We start from the raw sequence: 14,524 nt of genomic DNA, 5'->3' as shown, positions 1-14,524 counted from the left end.
CCTAAATGCCAAGGTATACAGAGTGCTGGTACCAAAACTGAGCTTGGTGGAGGCAAAACAGAAGCTTGCATTGACTTGCCCTAGACAATTTACCTCTCCTGGAGTAAATCTGAGGTCTTTATGTGTTAGCTACTGCTCCAGCTTTTGTGCTGCGATGGTATTATTAAGCTCACATACACTGCCATTTAACCTCAAAATTCACATGGTAGCAAATCTTGGAGTAAGTACATTTTAATGTTTCAAGAGGCATTTCCCCAAGTATCTAATTAGTTGTCTATCTCTTAACCATGTTGTCCAAAAGCAGTAGTACTAGCACATAACCTTTAAAAATAAAAATCCAGTTGCATGTTCTCTGACTGTAGCTCTCTCCATGAGAAGTGTGGATGGATGTGGAGTGTCTCAGCACTGAAGTAGTTGAAACTAACAGAAGAAGGAAGAAAAAACCATGAAACAATAGTATGTATAGATAAGAGGTTACTCCACCCTGCCCTTATCTGTTACCAGGGCCCTAACAGGCATGTTGTGATTAAATTAGGTACTTTTTCTGTGGTTTGGGATGGCCATTGCAAGCTGGACAAAATGCATTATAATGTATTGCCTGTTGCTGTCCCTGACATTTGTATTATTCTGTCATGCATTTTTTTAGACTAAGAAAAGAGTATCTTCAGAGAAGTGAAATTGAATAGAAGCCAGAATTAGCTGATACTGTATTTTACTTGAAAAATCTAAATGGCAAGGGGAAAAGAAAAGGCTGTGAAAGTCACGTCTGAGCAGTAGTATGGCAGGTTATTTAAACTCATGTACGCAGAAAAGGTAAAGGATGGGCACGGTGAATAGCAGTGTGGTTCCATGGCCTGCTACCCTCTGTGCTACCTCCTGAGTGTGTGTATTAGTCCATCCCCTGTCCTCTAGTTTTGTGTCAAGTGGGAGGTGTTCATACTTCTGGTGGCAAAGGTATAAATTCACAGGTTTTTGTAAGTACCATGTGCAGTTAATTATTTAAAGACCAAGTTGACTTAAGCAATTTTCCAACGGAACTGGTTAGACATAGTTGTATTGCTGAAAATGGATATTTTGGAATTCATATAAATCATATCACGAGAAAGAACTTAATGAAGTTGGGAGGCTATTTTGGTGATGATTATCTGAAACTGCCCTGAAAGTGCCGTGGTGTGAAAAATGTGAAATGAAGATCCTTCTTTTGGCTTGGTATCTTTTTGATAGGGTACTCATCTACCTTGGGATGCAAGAATTGCTTTATAGTGATTATTTTGCACATGTCCAGGATTTTACTGTAGAGCTGAGAGCTGTTGGGTTGAAACTCAGTGTGGCAAAACCTCCTGTTTCAACCTGAGAATTTCTTAAGTTTGTTTTTGAGGTTGTATTTGTTCAATAGAATATTCAGAGGGGTGGAATGAATGGCCAAAAGACAGCATAAATAAAAAATATGCTTTATGCACTTAAAATGGCTTGTTTAAGAGCAAGCTTAAGGAGTGCACAGTGGTTCTGCCCATAGAAGTGGGATCAGCCTTTGGGAGGGAGTTCTTACTTTCTTCTGTCCTGCCAAGAGGTCTTGCACCAAACTCCTGTGGTGTCAGTAGCTGCCCAGGATGTCAGTGGGTCAGATTATTCTATATAGCAACAATTGGCTGCTCTTCATCTCTAGGAAATCTGATTTTATTAGCACTCAGCTGACACCTTTGGCCTAGGAGGAGATACGGAATCATAGGTTCCCATCCACTTCTGTGCCACTAGTGAGACATGCTGGGGTTAGAGTTGAGGTGGAATGCAGAGTAGAGATGAAATGGATATGACTGCTCAGGCACCATGTTGATGCCAAAAAAGATGTAAGGGATGGCAGAAATGTCAGGCTGCAGCAGCACCTGGGATCTGCCAGGAGCAGGCAAGGAGGCATCAGTGTGTAGTGGGAGCAGAGCAAGACATTAGTGGCCAGAAACTGTAGGGTGAGCTCAGCTGGGAAAAGGTAAAGCTTGTACCAATTTAGGAGGAAAGAAGGAGGGTGGTAACAGGCTGTGTAGGAGGTTAGGAATTGCAGCTGTAGGACCTCTGGACAATGTGCTGCTTGTAAGCAGGCTGAGCTTTTGGATGGCTTTTTTTCTTGCAGCACAGAGTGCATTCTTTCTTCTGCAGCTCATGGGAATCAGTCAGGAAGGCAAAAGTGTCATGAAACTGGTCAGGCACTGCAGGCTGTGGCAGCAGGTTTTTGTGGGCCTCTGCAGTTGGTACTAAAACAACTGCTTAAATTTCGATCTACATATGAAAATAATTAATAGTAAATTTCTCTGTTCCTCAGTTCAGCTGTCCATAAAGTCCTAGAAGAGCATTTTCTGTCTTTTTTTTTTTGGGGGGGGTTGTTTGGTTTTGTTTTTTGGTTTGTTTGTTTGGGGGTTTTTTGGTTGGTTGTTTAAAGCACATACAGTGGGATTGAGAATTGTGGTGTGGTTGTGGGAAGGCCATGGTCAAAGAAGTGCCTGTGCTCAAGGCAGTCACCCAGAAAGGAGAAGCACAGGGAACATGTGGCTTCTTGGCTCTGCTTTTGGAGAGGACTGTAAGGGGCAGGCTGCTCTATGAGGTGGGATAGGTCTCGTGTTGTACTGTGTGTGTTTGGATTTTGTAATAGCAAGGCTTCTATGGTCAGACATAATGATCACAGAAAGCCAGAGCTGTCATCTTGCTGCTATATCTGTCTTTTAGGTCAGTGCATTTTTCTGTAAGCCACAAACCATTTTATCTTTACATGCTGGTTGGTTTTCTGCCCAAGGCTACAGAACATGGGGCTTGCCTCAGCAAAGAATTATTTTCCTTGAGAATTCAGTCAATTTAAAACCTTTGTCTCTTCTACATGTAGAAAGTTGTGTTGTTAGTAGCTACGAAGAGCTTAGTGCAAAAAGGTCTTTGGGAAGAGAAAAGTATTGGAATGTTTTCAGTTGTCTCAAGGAGAAGTTTTATTTCATTCACCTTGCTCAAATTTCTTCCTGTTATTTTTTTTCTAAGACTTTGTTTTGGCCCCTGTCCTAAGCAGAAGTTCCCAGAAATGGTTTTTAGATGAAGGCCTCCACACATATGTTTTACTTGCTTCAAATGAGCAAAAGTCTGAGGCAGGGATGTCAACATATTCCTAGTAAGAAAACAGACTTAGCTAAACTCCTTGTAGCTATTATGGGATCTCTGAACCCAAAACTGTACCAAGAGGGATGTATTTCCTGCCCCTTTCCCCTTCTTCCTCTCCTTAAGTCAAACCTTCAAAATTAAATGACAGTCAGCGAAGAGATTGTTGCTGCTTAATGAATTTCAATTGGGTTACAGATTGAAGCCTGACTCCTTGCAATGACAGATTAATAACTCCTTCTGCTGAAGCTTTAGGAGGGGTGATAATTATTTTCTGGGCTTTTTTTTTTTTTAACTGGAAAGCTTAATTTCTTGCTAGTGCCTAAGCTAGGTGCTATTGCTGTAAATCTTTTTGTAACAAAAGATTTGACATTATTATTTTTCACACACTGAGGAAATTGTGGCCTCCTATTTGAGATATGCTGAGTGTTCTAACATGCAAATGGGAGAAAAAGCATAACAGAACACAAGGATTAAACAGAAAACTTTCCATTATACACCATAAAACTGCTGCTGGTCCTGCTATTAGTTCTTGGTGCCTGCCAGCATGGTCACTGATGTGCCTGGGGGAAAGAATCTCAGTGTTTGGGGTTTTACTCATCTGTGTTAGAAGTCTGTGTTGAAAGAAATGCTTCAGGTCTGCCCCTGCCACAGCTGAGTGGGACCAGTTGCAGTTGGCACTCGGTCAGGGAGTCACTCCAGAGTGAGGCAAGGAAAGGGAGCCACCGTGGGACAGAGGTTGGTGTCTTCATGGCCCATTGCTCCTCACACCTCTAGAAACATCCGTGGTATTAGTACATCTATGGCTTTCACTACTTGGGTTTATAAGTGAGTGGGGAACCATATATTTTTAAAAGTATAAAGGAGCTTTTAAAATGTTGTCTATAAAGTATTTAACAGCAAATGCTCTGTTACATCTGTTTCATGAAACAATGATTATGTGGTAACTAAACTTGAAAACATCTGAGTTGAGATTAGTTGCAGACTCTCTGTCCTTTGTAATCTCTGACAAATACCTCTGCCCCTTATAACTGTGGTATTTCACTTCTAAGTTGTGATTATCTCTTTAAATTGTCTTCAGTGGCTAGTCCAATCTCTTTCACTGAGTCATTTCTGAGGCTGGGATTTGGCTCAGGAGCCTTGACTCATAGTCCCATGCTTGGGCCACAGGCCACATGTGATTACCACTGGGCAGCAGCTTCTTGCAGGGCTGACAGTTCAGGCTGTTTGATAGATGCTGTCAGGTTGGGGGGTGTGTGTTTAGGTTGTTTGTTTTTTTTTTTTAATGCTTTTAAACTTCATTTTTGTCTCTTCTGAATTTTAGATTCTAGGGAGAATACAAGCAGCAATTTTTCTTACTGGCTATCATTTTGCCACATATTTATAGTCATCTTTCTGTGGTTTCCATCTTGAAATAGGCTCTACTTGTCCCTCCAAATTATTTGGAACAAGCTCATTTTGCTGGAGTTATAGCTCTCCTGTGCAAATGTAAAACTGTATGTGAAACTTAATAGTTCTTCAGAAACTAACTTTTGAAATTCCAAAGCAATCTTTTGTTTGAGTCTCTTGACAGCTATATTTTTAAATCACTCTTTTTCTACCTTGAACCTGTTTTTTAACCCCATCATCAGTACAAATGTGCATTACAGAATAAAGCATACTTGCCTGGCTTGTAGTTCATACATTTTTTACCATTTTGCTATACATATAGGTACGTAAATCACACTAACATTACACAACATGAAAAACAACTAGATCCCTTCATGCCTGTGAGTTTTTGGAGCCAAAGGCTTGTGAGGTGGCACCAGTGCACAGTGCACACGTGTTTGGCTGTACAGAGCCAGCAAGTTAATTTGATACTTGATTCTGCACAGCGTGCCAATAACTTTTTGTGTGATCTGTTTATTAAAATTCAAAACTATGCTTAGTTTGGCTTATTTTAAAAGTGAAAAAAATAATAAAATTCTTATTACAAAGATGCCCTTGATAGCATACTGCTATGTCTGTCTACAAGGAGGAAGAATTACCCGCTTGTTTACTGTCTTAACTTCCTTATCTAAAATAGCCCTAAGGCAATGACAAAGCATGACCTTGAATCTGTTATTCAGAATTTTAAGGTTCGGATATCCCCAAAATTTCTTCCAGACTTCAAAAATTGACATCCTCTGCTTCCTTTTACTGTTGAAAAAAGCTTTTTATAAGATTTTTTTTTTATTAATTTACTGAAATGTAGTGAGGATTTATTATGTGCTTACACTGCTGAACATAAACTGCTTCCCATTTTTCAAAGTTTGTATCTTCTGCAGCAATGTGACAGGCTGGTGAATGCCACGCTGGCAGCATTGCACAATTGAGAAAATAGCTAATAGATTAGCCATGCTGAGTGCAAGACAGAATCACAATTAGGTTGGAAAAGACCTCTGAGATCAAGTCTAATTCTGGACCAAACACCACTGTGTCAGTAGACCACAGCACTGAGTGCCACAAGCAGTGGTTTCTTGAACAGCTCCAGGGATGGTGACTCCACCACCTCCCTGGGCAGTCTGTCTAATCAACCTTTCTGTGAAGAAATTACTCCTAACATCCAACTTGAACCTTCCCTGGCACAGTTTGAGGCCATTTCCTCTTGTCCTGTCACCCATTTCCTGGGAGAAGAGACCAACCCTCACCTGGCTGCAACCTCCTTTCAGGTGCTGGTAGAGAATGGTAAGGTCACCTCTGAGACTTGTCTTCTCCAGGCTAAATAACCCATTGCCTCAGCTGTTCCTCACAGGATTTGTGCTCCAGACCCTTCACCAGCTCTGTTGCCCTTCTCTTGACTTGCTTCAGCACCTCAATGTCCTTCTTGGAGTGAGGTGCCCAGAGTTGGACACAACACTCAAGGTGTGGCCTCACCAGTGCTGAGTACAGGGGAAGTACAGATGCCATCAGAGACCTGGGGTTCTACAGTCACCAGCTTAACCCTTCTTCAGGGGGTTGTGTAGTGGTGTTCCTCTGCCCTCCTGTACAGGGTACTGCAATGAATAGAAAGCAAATGGTATAGACAGAGTTGCTAGTGCTTCTGGAGCTGGTATGTAACATGTGATCTCATTTTTTTAGCATGTGACGTTATTTGCTCATTTCTGGATCAGAAACAATGCTTGAATTATTTTGTAAAAGTGTTGAAACTTCCTCATAAATCACCGTGAAATTTGAAGGTGTGGACTGTGAGGTTCAAAGGTTGACCCTCTAATAGGAAAAATATTTCCTTTGTTGGTGTTCAGGCTATTTAAAGTAAAACTTTCCAACTGTGGTATCTTGATGCACACAAACATCCAATAGAAGAATTATCTCTATGATAAACACTGTGTATTATTATTAGTCTTTCACCTTGAAAATACATACAGGGCTTTCTTTCATCCTTGCCAAGTTTTTTCATCTTTGTTTCTTTCAAGCTGGTAAAAGGTTCAGTTTGGGAGTAGGGAGATAAAATCTCAACTTTTAAACATAAGAAATCCTTTTTTTTTTTTTCTTCATACTCGTTGTGTGTATTTTCAAAAGCAAGCAGGTCTTTTGCTCTCTATCACTGAAGAAGCTGGTGCCCGGGTACCTAAAATGTGCTGCACTAAAGGAGACAAGCTCTGCCAAGCTGAGACTGGCTCTTACCACTGACAGTGCTGCCCAGCTTCACAAACCTGTCAGTGGTTTGCTTCAGTGTAACTTCCAAAATATACTATTATTGAAAAAAAAAAAAAAGGAAAAGATAGGAACAGAAAAGAAAAAAAAAGAAGTACAAGAGTATTAGTAGCAAGTGCTTTATGTGATATATCATAGGATCTGCTTTCCTGTACTTATGTGGAATTAGTTGCATATCTCCTAGTCACCTCCCTTGCCTGCTTTTGGTAGGGTGAGCTGAGTCCCAGGACAGATGACAAGTCAGGGTGGACTGAGGAAGTAAAAGCAGCCCCTTCCTCATCTGCTGGATATTTTTGGCCTTTATGAGGAGACTCATTGCTATTTCTTCTGCTCTTACTGAGTCAGGAATGCAGTCTTTCATTTAAACAAAATAAAAACCCAGCTCCAAAGTAACAGAAAGCCCCAAGACTGACCCAGAAAGCAGCCAAGGTGATTTAAAAGGAACTGTTGCAGTATAAAGTATCTGTCTGACAGTTCCAAATGTTCATGGGCAAGACCTTTGCTCACAGAAGGCCTCCACAACTTGGGTTGCTCATTGCAGTACTCAAGTGAGTTTTGGCTATAGGCAAGGAAGGATTATGCAGCCTTTGTGACAGCCTGTTCTGGTGCTTAGCCACTTCATTGTTTTAAAAAACAAACCTTGCCTAATTTTTTGCCCACATTGCAACACGTTTGTGGCCTTTAGTCACTGTGTGCTTTCCAGAAGATTCTGTCCCTCGATTCTCTGTCTCCCCAGTGAGTAGCTACAAACAGAAGTAAAGTCTCTATCAAGTCTCCTTCAGTTTGAAACGTGGTTGAGAGGGAAGGACCCTCAGTATTCAGTGCCTGGCTCTTTACCAGAAGTGTATGAAAGAAACTGTATCTGAACAGGTTTGAGCTTACAGGTTGATCCAGTCCACTGATTCACAGATCTAGTTGAATTCACTGATCAAACTGTGTGATGTGAAGTGTGAATGCCTCTGGTTCCTGCAGTCTGCTGCCAGTTGGCACCCCCTGAAACCTCAGGGCTGCTTCACAGCCTGTGGAAATCACACAGACCATGGCTCTTACCAGATAAACATACTCGTGGTTATGTGTGTCTTTCATGTTCTCACTTCAGTGACTTCTGTACTCAAACAAAACCAAAAGTAAAGATGACATTTTAAATGGTGTATTGTTAGATTGGTGTCAACCAATCAAGTTGCATCAAAGGAGGTTTAGATTGGATATTAAGATTATTTTTTTCACTGAAAGAGTGGTCGCTGCCAGCATTGAAAGCATTGGAATTTCCCAGGAAGGTGGATGAGTTGCCATTCCTGGAGGTGTTCAAAAGATGTGTGGATGTGGTCCTTAAGGATATGGTTTAGTGGTGGACTTGGCAGTGCCAGGTTAACAGTTGGACTCAGTGATCCTAGGTACTTTCCAACTCAAATGATTCTATGACTATGTCTGAAATCTAATATTTTTCATTATCAATAGTGATTTGTTTCAGAAGGGACAAAATATTCCCAGGTTTTAATGCTTAATTTCTAGTAAGATATTCTCTGTGTACAAGGTGTATGATCAGTATTGTACAGGCAAACTGCTGGCATAACTGCTCTCTCTGGTAAAAGTGAGAAGGCAAGTCAGGCATACAGGGTATTAAGTATTAGATTCTGAGATTATCCTTCCTAAGAGTCCTTGAGCAATGATGTAAATTTGCCCTTGCAATAGTTACTATAACCCAAAACTTTGAAAGCAAGGCACTTCTCAAATGTTGAAATATTTGTACTCATTTAAAGCTTTTTCTCCCTTGTGACAGTCTTGCAATAAAAGGCAATGCTGGATTTATTTGGCCCAGAGGTTCTTTCTTTGAAGAGGTAGAATGTTCTTAAGGAGTCAGAAAAACATTTGCTCTCTTGATCCAGGTTCTCCATAAACTCTTCACCAGTGATACCTTGGGCAGAAGGAACACAAGTTTATGTACTGATCCTTCTGTGTCTGTTCCTAGACTCCAGCAATCATTCCTTGCTTCCAAATAAGCAACAGAGCTTGTGAATTTATGCTTATGTTAACAGCCTAGAAGTAAGTCTTACCAGACTTAATCTAGGCTTGTCCATTGAAAAATTCTGGATATCTTTCCTTCTATTCTATTTTTGTTCTCTAGCTGCAACTCTGATCTTTTAGAAATGGTTGAACTCAAGTATCCAGACAAAATTACAGAAGATGCCCTGGTCTTCTGTATAACACCTAATGGCAGATAGCTTAGAAGGGCATCCTTTCTGAGGCTATAAATCAAGCTGTTTGGTCTGCCAGAAAAACATTTGGGGTTTTAGTTTTTTGTGGTCTTGGGGGGCTAACTAAATGTATAAGCTTTGTTAATGCTGTTTTGTCAAGTGAGATAGGATGTAGAAATCACATAAGAAGTCCAGTAAATTTTTAGCATGTAAAAGACATGATGTTCATTGGAAAATGAAAATTCTTTCACAGAGCCTTCTGTGAAGATTTCAAATTCTTTTTTGAAAAGCACTAATGACTCCTGTCAAATGTGTGTCTTAATGTTTCACTTTAATGTTCAAAACCTATTGGTTCGGGACTATATGATAAATACAACAGTATGCCTCCACCTTTGTAAAGTCAGGGAGATTTTCATTCTGATTCATCTTTAGAACTAATAGATGTCTAATACTTTGCTAATGTAGCTGGCCATGGAATTTGTGTGTCTTCCTTGGGCCCCTTTTGTTTTCATACATGTTTCTTTAATGACTGAGCTGTGGGTAGCTTTACCCGCTTGACTGCTTCTGACAGCCTTTTGACTCAACAAAAGCACCTAGTCCAGGTGCATCCTGCTGCAAGATGGCAGCCTGGCAGCAGGGATCACATGTTCTTAAACTGCATGGTGTTTAGTGCAAAAAACTCATCCACTTTGGTGTTTTATCAATAAGAGGTGTATGGAAATTCGCTGTAGCTGTGTTACTGGGCCATGGGATATTGAGGGTTAAAGAATGTTTCACTTCAAATGCTAAATACTAGTTATGGATATAATTGTCATGTATCTGGTATATTTTATTAGGGTGGAAAATGTACAAGTGAATTATATCCAGTTGTGTAGTGCAATCACCTCCTGCTCTCCAGTTTCTCTTCCTAATGCAATAGTAATGGGGTTTCCCATCTGCTTTTGCAATGCATTCACTGAGGATAGTCTCTGACCCTAAGAAGGTATTACATCTACCAGTGTCCCCCTCTCTACTCTCAGCTGAGCAGCAATTTAGATTTGGCTTTGTGCCACAGCTATGTATAAGCTCATCTGTATAGTTTTCATTCTGCATTGTGATTTACTACAGGATTTCTGGCTGATGCTAGTTAGATCAGTTTTTACTACAATCCGTCTTTGTGATGTATTCTGTGAGCATAGCTCTTCCTAGCTGCAAGCAGCAGAAAGCTTAGGCTGCTTGCCTGGGTGGGTTGATGAAGGTGTCTGTAGCCATGACTGGTAGTGCAAGCAGTTTGGAGGTGACTGGCTGTAACCTGGCACTTTGTGCAGAGCTGTGTTTCCACCTCATCCATCATATGAAGCTGTGAAATGCTCCAGTGGTGTTAGGAGATGCTTCTATAAATACCTGTATTTAAATTGTCAGCATTTGAAATTTCAGTAAGTAGATTTATCTTGTTTAGGGGATTTCTACTCCTGTGTTCTCTCTGGGTATGTGCTTCCCTTTTCTAAATAAAACATATCTTAATATTCCAGCTATTTTGGAACGATCTTGTGGCTGCTGTGTTCTCTTGATTTTAAAGAAGGAGGGCTGGAGGTGAGCCTCCCACTGTCACACCTGCTACCTGCCATACCTTCTTGCATTAAAACAGTTTTGTCACTGTGGACTTGAAGAGAATGAGGTATCTCCTTTTGGCTGGCTTTTTGGGGATACAACCTGGTTACTCTTTACACTACATAATGATAAGTCTATTTGGGTTTTTTGTTGTGCGTGGTAGATTTTTTTTTTCTTTGTTTTACCTCATTTATTTTGTGGTTATTACCTGTCAGCTTCATTTACTATCTGGGGAAACAGACCTGTGGATGCAGAGGGAGGGTCACAGGGAGCATAACCAGTATTGACTACTGACTTGTCAACAAAAGCATCAAACATCCATCTTCATCTTGCAGTTGTCTGGAACAGAAATTAAATTGCAGATCATCCTAAGGCAACAGGGGAGTCTCTAGTAAGTGGGTATCAATTTGTTTACTTACCAGACCAAAACCACTTTGACTGTTCTTGTATGTTCTTTCTGCGGAAGTTCTTCTCGTAGTACATTGTACCAGGAATGGTGCTCAGTTAAAACCTTGTTCTTTTCCAGCCCCCTGGCATTAGGTTATGAATTATTTTTGTCACTGTGTCTGATGCATCTGTTATTGACAGCATTTTCTCTTTGGATTTTCTCTGCTGGCTAAGTAATTTGTCTCATATTCCTGAATCCTGGATCTCTTATGATTGCTCATTCATACCTTACTTTATTTTTGCTTATGTAAAACTTGGAAAATGCTTGCAAATGATGTATGTAGTGGCCTCTTTGTGCATATCATCTGACTTTTAGTTTTAAAGTTTGTGGAGTACACAGAAGATTGTGCAACAGGCATTGTTTGCTTGCCTGGGATTGTAGACTAAAAACTGCATCCTTGCTGCAGTCATGAAACAATACAGCAAACATCACCATTCCATCTCAGTTATGGTCATATGTTTCCAGCAGTCGTTTTCTGGCAACCATGTGTTTGCTCGGTTCTGTGCTAAGGCAGGTGAAATGCACTTGATTTGCCCTAATGTTCAGCTTCTCATGTGACTCTGGGTTTGCACTTTCGAGGTGTGAATGAGGGTGAGGAAGACAAAAGCTGAAACGGAGCCCTTTTTTTGTCACTTCAGTCAGGTACCAGATTGTTCAAATTGCTTGGTCGTTAGATGTGCTCAGGGCCTCTCTTCCTCTGCAGAAAACTGATAGTAACAATTCACTTCAGCGTGTTTATGATGCACATATGCTTGTGAAGTTCATGCATTATCCCTTGGATATCGTTTGGAGCTCGTAAAGGTGCTGGAGTAGCACATCAATCGTGGATTTTTAACTCTCTTCCAGGGCTCATAGTTGGGGTGATCCTGAGGTATGGCACTCCCTCCACGAGTGGCCATGACAAACCATTCAGCTGCTCGCACTCCGACAGGCCCTTCACAACCCTGCTGGTCAATGTCAGCGGCAAGTTCTTCGAGTACACACTCAAAGGGGAAATCAGCCCTGGGAAAATCCACAACGTGGAGCAAAATGACATGTTGAGAAAGGTGAGGCTACACCATTTCTCCTGCTTGGCTGAGTGTTCCTCCTTCATCTCTGCTTCCCTTCCTCCTCCTCCCTCTATCCCATTTAAATGTTAGGTAGTGTCAAGTGTCAGAATTCCTGATAGTAACAACATTTCAATGCTTAATTCAAAAGCACCTTCTGTATTATATCCCTGTTGAAGATACTGTACTCAGCTACACGTGGGTAGTGCTTTCCTAAAGCCCTTGGTTTGAGGACTTAATGTGTATTTCTAACATATGTAGAATTCAGACACCAGCTCAAAAAAAAAAAAAAGCCTTATGCTCCCTTGTATAAATGCAATATAAGGAAAATGTTAAATTCTTAGTGAAAAGTGATTGTTCCTTGTTGTTTTGGTTTTTTTTTTTTGTTGGTTTTTTTTTTCCCTAGGGTTTTAAAATCTGTTTATTGTCAGGGAATAGTGACTACTTCCACTCCTATAAACCACCAAATTAGACAGTCTGGTGTTGGAAGTGAAAGTCACATATCAGCTGTTATTCAGATGTGTTATTTGCCTTTTTATTCAGTGTCAGGAATTAACCACCTTTTGTGTGTATCAAAGCTAGACTTTGAAGTATAGCATTGTGATCTAAAAATACTTCTTTCTGCAGACTGTGAAAAGAGCTTAGCTGTCTATGTGTATCTGTCTGCTCCAGGTATCTAAAGTTAGCTGAAATGAGTCCTGCTCTGGGAGGGCACAGCTGTAGTGTTTTTCTTGTAACCTGTGCTTAGGCAGTGGTAAAGAGAGTCTAGTTAGTCTCACATGTGTGAAAGTCTTCTGTTTGCATTTTAACTGCTGTTTTTCCTTCCTTTGTGTAGTATAGTCCTTCATGGATATTTGGAACTTCTACTGAAATACATGGAAAACGTGTATGATCCAAATTTCTGAAAACTGGTCTTGTATCTGGCTTGATTGGCTTACAATAACTAGTCAGTGGCTAAACTTGCACAAAACAGTAAGCTAAAATAGCATTTCATCTGCAGCTATATCAATATCAGATGTCACAACAGGAGACATCTTCTCCAGCATAATTTCTACTAGAAATTTTGAATTTAAAATTGGGGACTGTGTTTGGACTGCTGCCAGATTATCACTGGTAATGGATGTAATGACTGTCCTTTCTAAATGCTATTTACCAACAAGAGCTGCAACTTTTTGCTGCTATGTACAAATAGAGCAGGCCAATGTTTTAGAGGGTCAATTCATCTCTGTCAACAACCAAAAATAGCAGTTGTCAGAAAATGAAAGAGGAAAAAGACCTAACTATTTGTATATGTCTGTTTCTAACTGAAATTTTCTATTTTATTTTTTAGGTTACATTTGACCCAGAAGTTTTTTTCAACATTCTGTTGCCTCCTATTATTTTTCATGCTGGTTATAGCCTGAAGAAAGTAAGTGCAATAACTTCTGAAGAGAATAGGTGCTTTTTTTTTATGTGAGATTGCTGATTTGTTCAGGATTGTAGTCTCCCTTCAAGCATTTACTTACAGTAAGAAAAATCTCATTTCTTCCAGAGATGGTCATATTGTTTTTAGAGAAAATACATGTATTTTTAAGTATAAATTTATTAAATTCTATTTCATTTTGCTGATTTGTTTTCCTTTTAATTTAGCCAGAGATTAATGTCAGTTTCATTTAAAGTAAAATATATTCTGTTATGAATTGTTTTGATCCTTCTCAAATGTCCAAAATGCAGTAAATTATGCTGAGGAGCATACTGAATCTCACTGAATCCCAGTGGAGATGTGTCAGACCCTTGATGCCAGAAGGGCCCAGATTCTGATTTTGCTTGAAGGCACCATGAATTGGTGCTGGTTTCTGTCAACAAGCTACATGTAGGATTTAATGGATGGCACAGATCTGGTTTATTCAATGTATTGAAGTTGGATTGAATTTACATTGTTATAATTGAAATATTTCTCTGAAATGGAGGTATGTTTCTGTGTATTAATGCAAGTGAAGAAGTGTGTTATATGGTTCTGAATGGGCGATATAACTTTTCTAAAGTAAACATATAAACCTCTTTTTCCTATGCAGAGACACTTTTTCAGGAATTTGGGGTCCATTTTGGCCTATGCCTTTTTAGGAACAGCAGTCTCTTGTTTTATTATTGGGTAAGTGAACACCGATATCAGTTCCTCTCTATAGTAAAGTTTAAGTTGATAAAGCATGTTCTCTTTGCCTGCATACATATATATTTTAGGTGTGGATTTTCACACACATTTAGTTTAAGATAGCTGGTCATGTTGGTTTGCTTGCCTACAATCTCTTATGCTGCTGATATTACTGTATATGGATATTCTGATTAACAGAAATCCTGAATTGTATTGGTGACCTTGGTTTGTCCCTCAAAGAATTTCCCTAGAGAATTAACCTGAAGACTATTCTTACCTCAGAGCTTTTGGCCTATGTATTGTTTTGGGG

General features: G+C 39.9%; 1 protein-coding gene across 3 annotated transcripts in view; it reads left to right on the top strand.

Moving 5' to 3' along the window:
* SLC9A7 (solute carrier family 9 member A7) overlaps positions 1-14,524 on the top strand; it is a 71,061-nt gene that overhangs the window by 21,005 nt on the left and 35,532 nt on the right. For all 3 annotated transcript variants that reach the window (XR_014850890.1, XM_085055827.1, XM_085055835.1), the window contains exons 2-4: positions 11,884-12,083; positions 13,414-13,491; positions 14,138-14,214. Coding sequence is in view for 2 of the 3 variants with exons in the window: in XM_085055827.1 (XP_084911953.1) it covers positions 11,884-12,083; positions 13,414-13,491; positions 14,138-14,214 (355 nt within the window). In the remaining variant the exon portion in view is untranslated. The remainder of the gene's footprint in view (positions 1-11,883; positions 12,084-13,413; positions 13,492-14,137; positions 14,215-14,524) is intronic.

The sequence above is a fragment of the Lichenostomus cassidix genome, chromosome 1 (assembly GCF_008360975.1).
Source record: "Lichenostomus cassidix isolate B80296 chromosome 1, HeHo_3.0, whole genome shotgun sequence".
Lineage (NCBI taxonomy): Eukaryota > Metazoa > Chordata > Aves > Passeriformes > Meliphagidae > Lichenostomus > Lichenostomus cassidix.
This window is presented reverse-complemented; position numbering and strand designations above follow the sequence as displayed.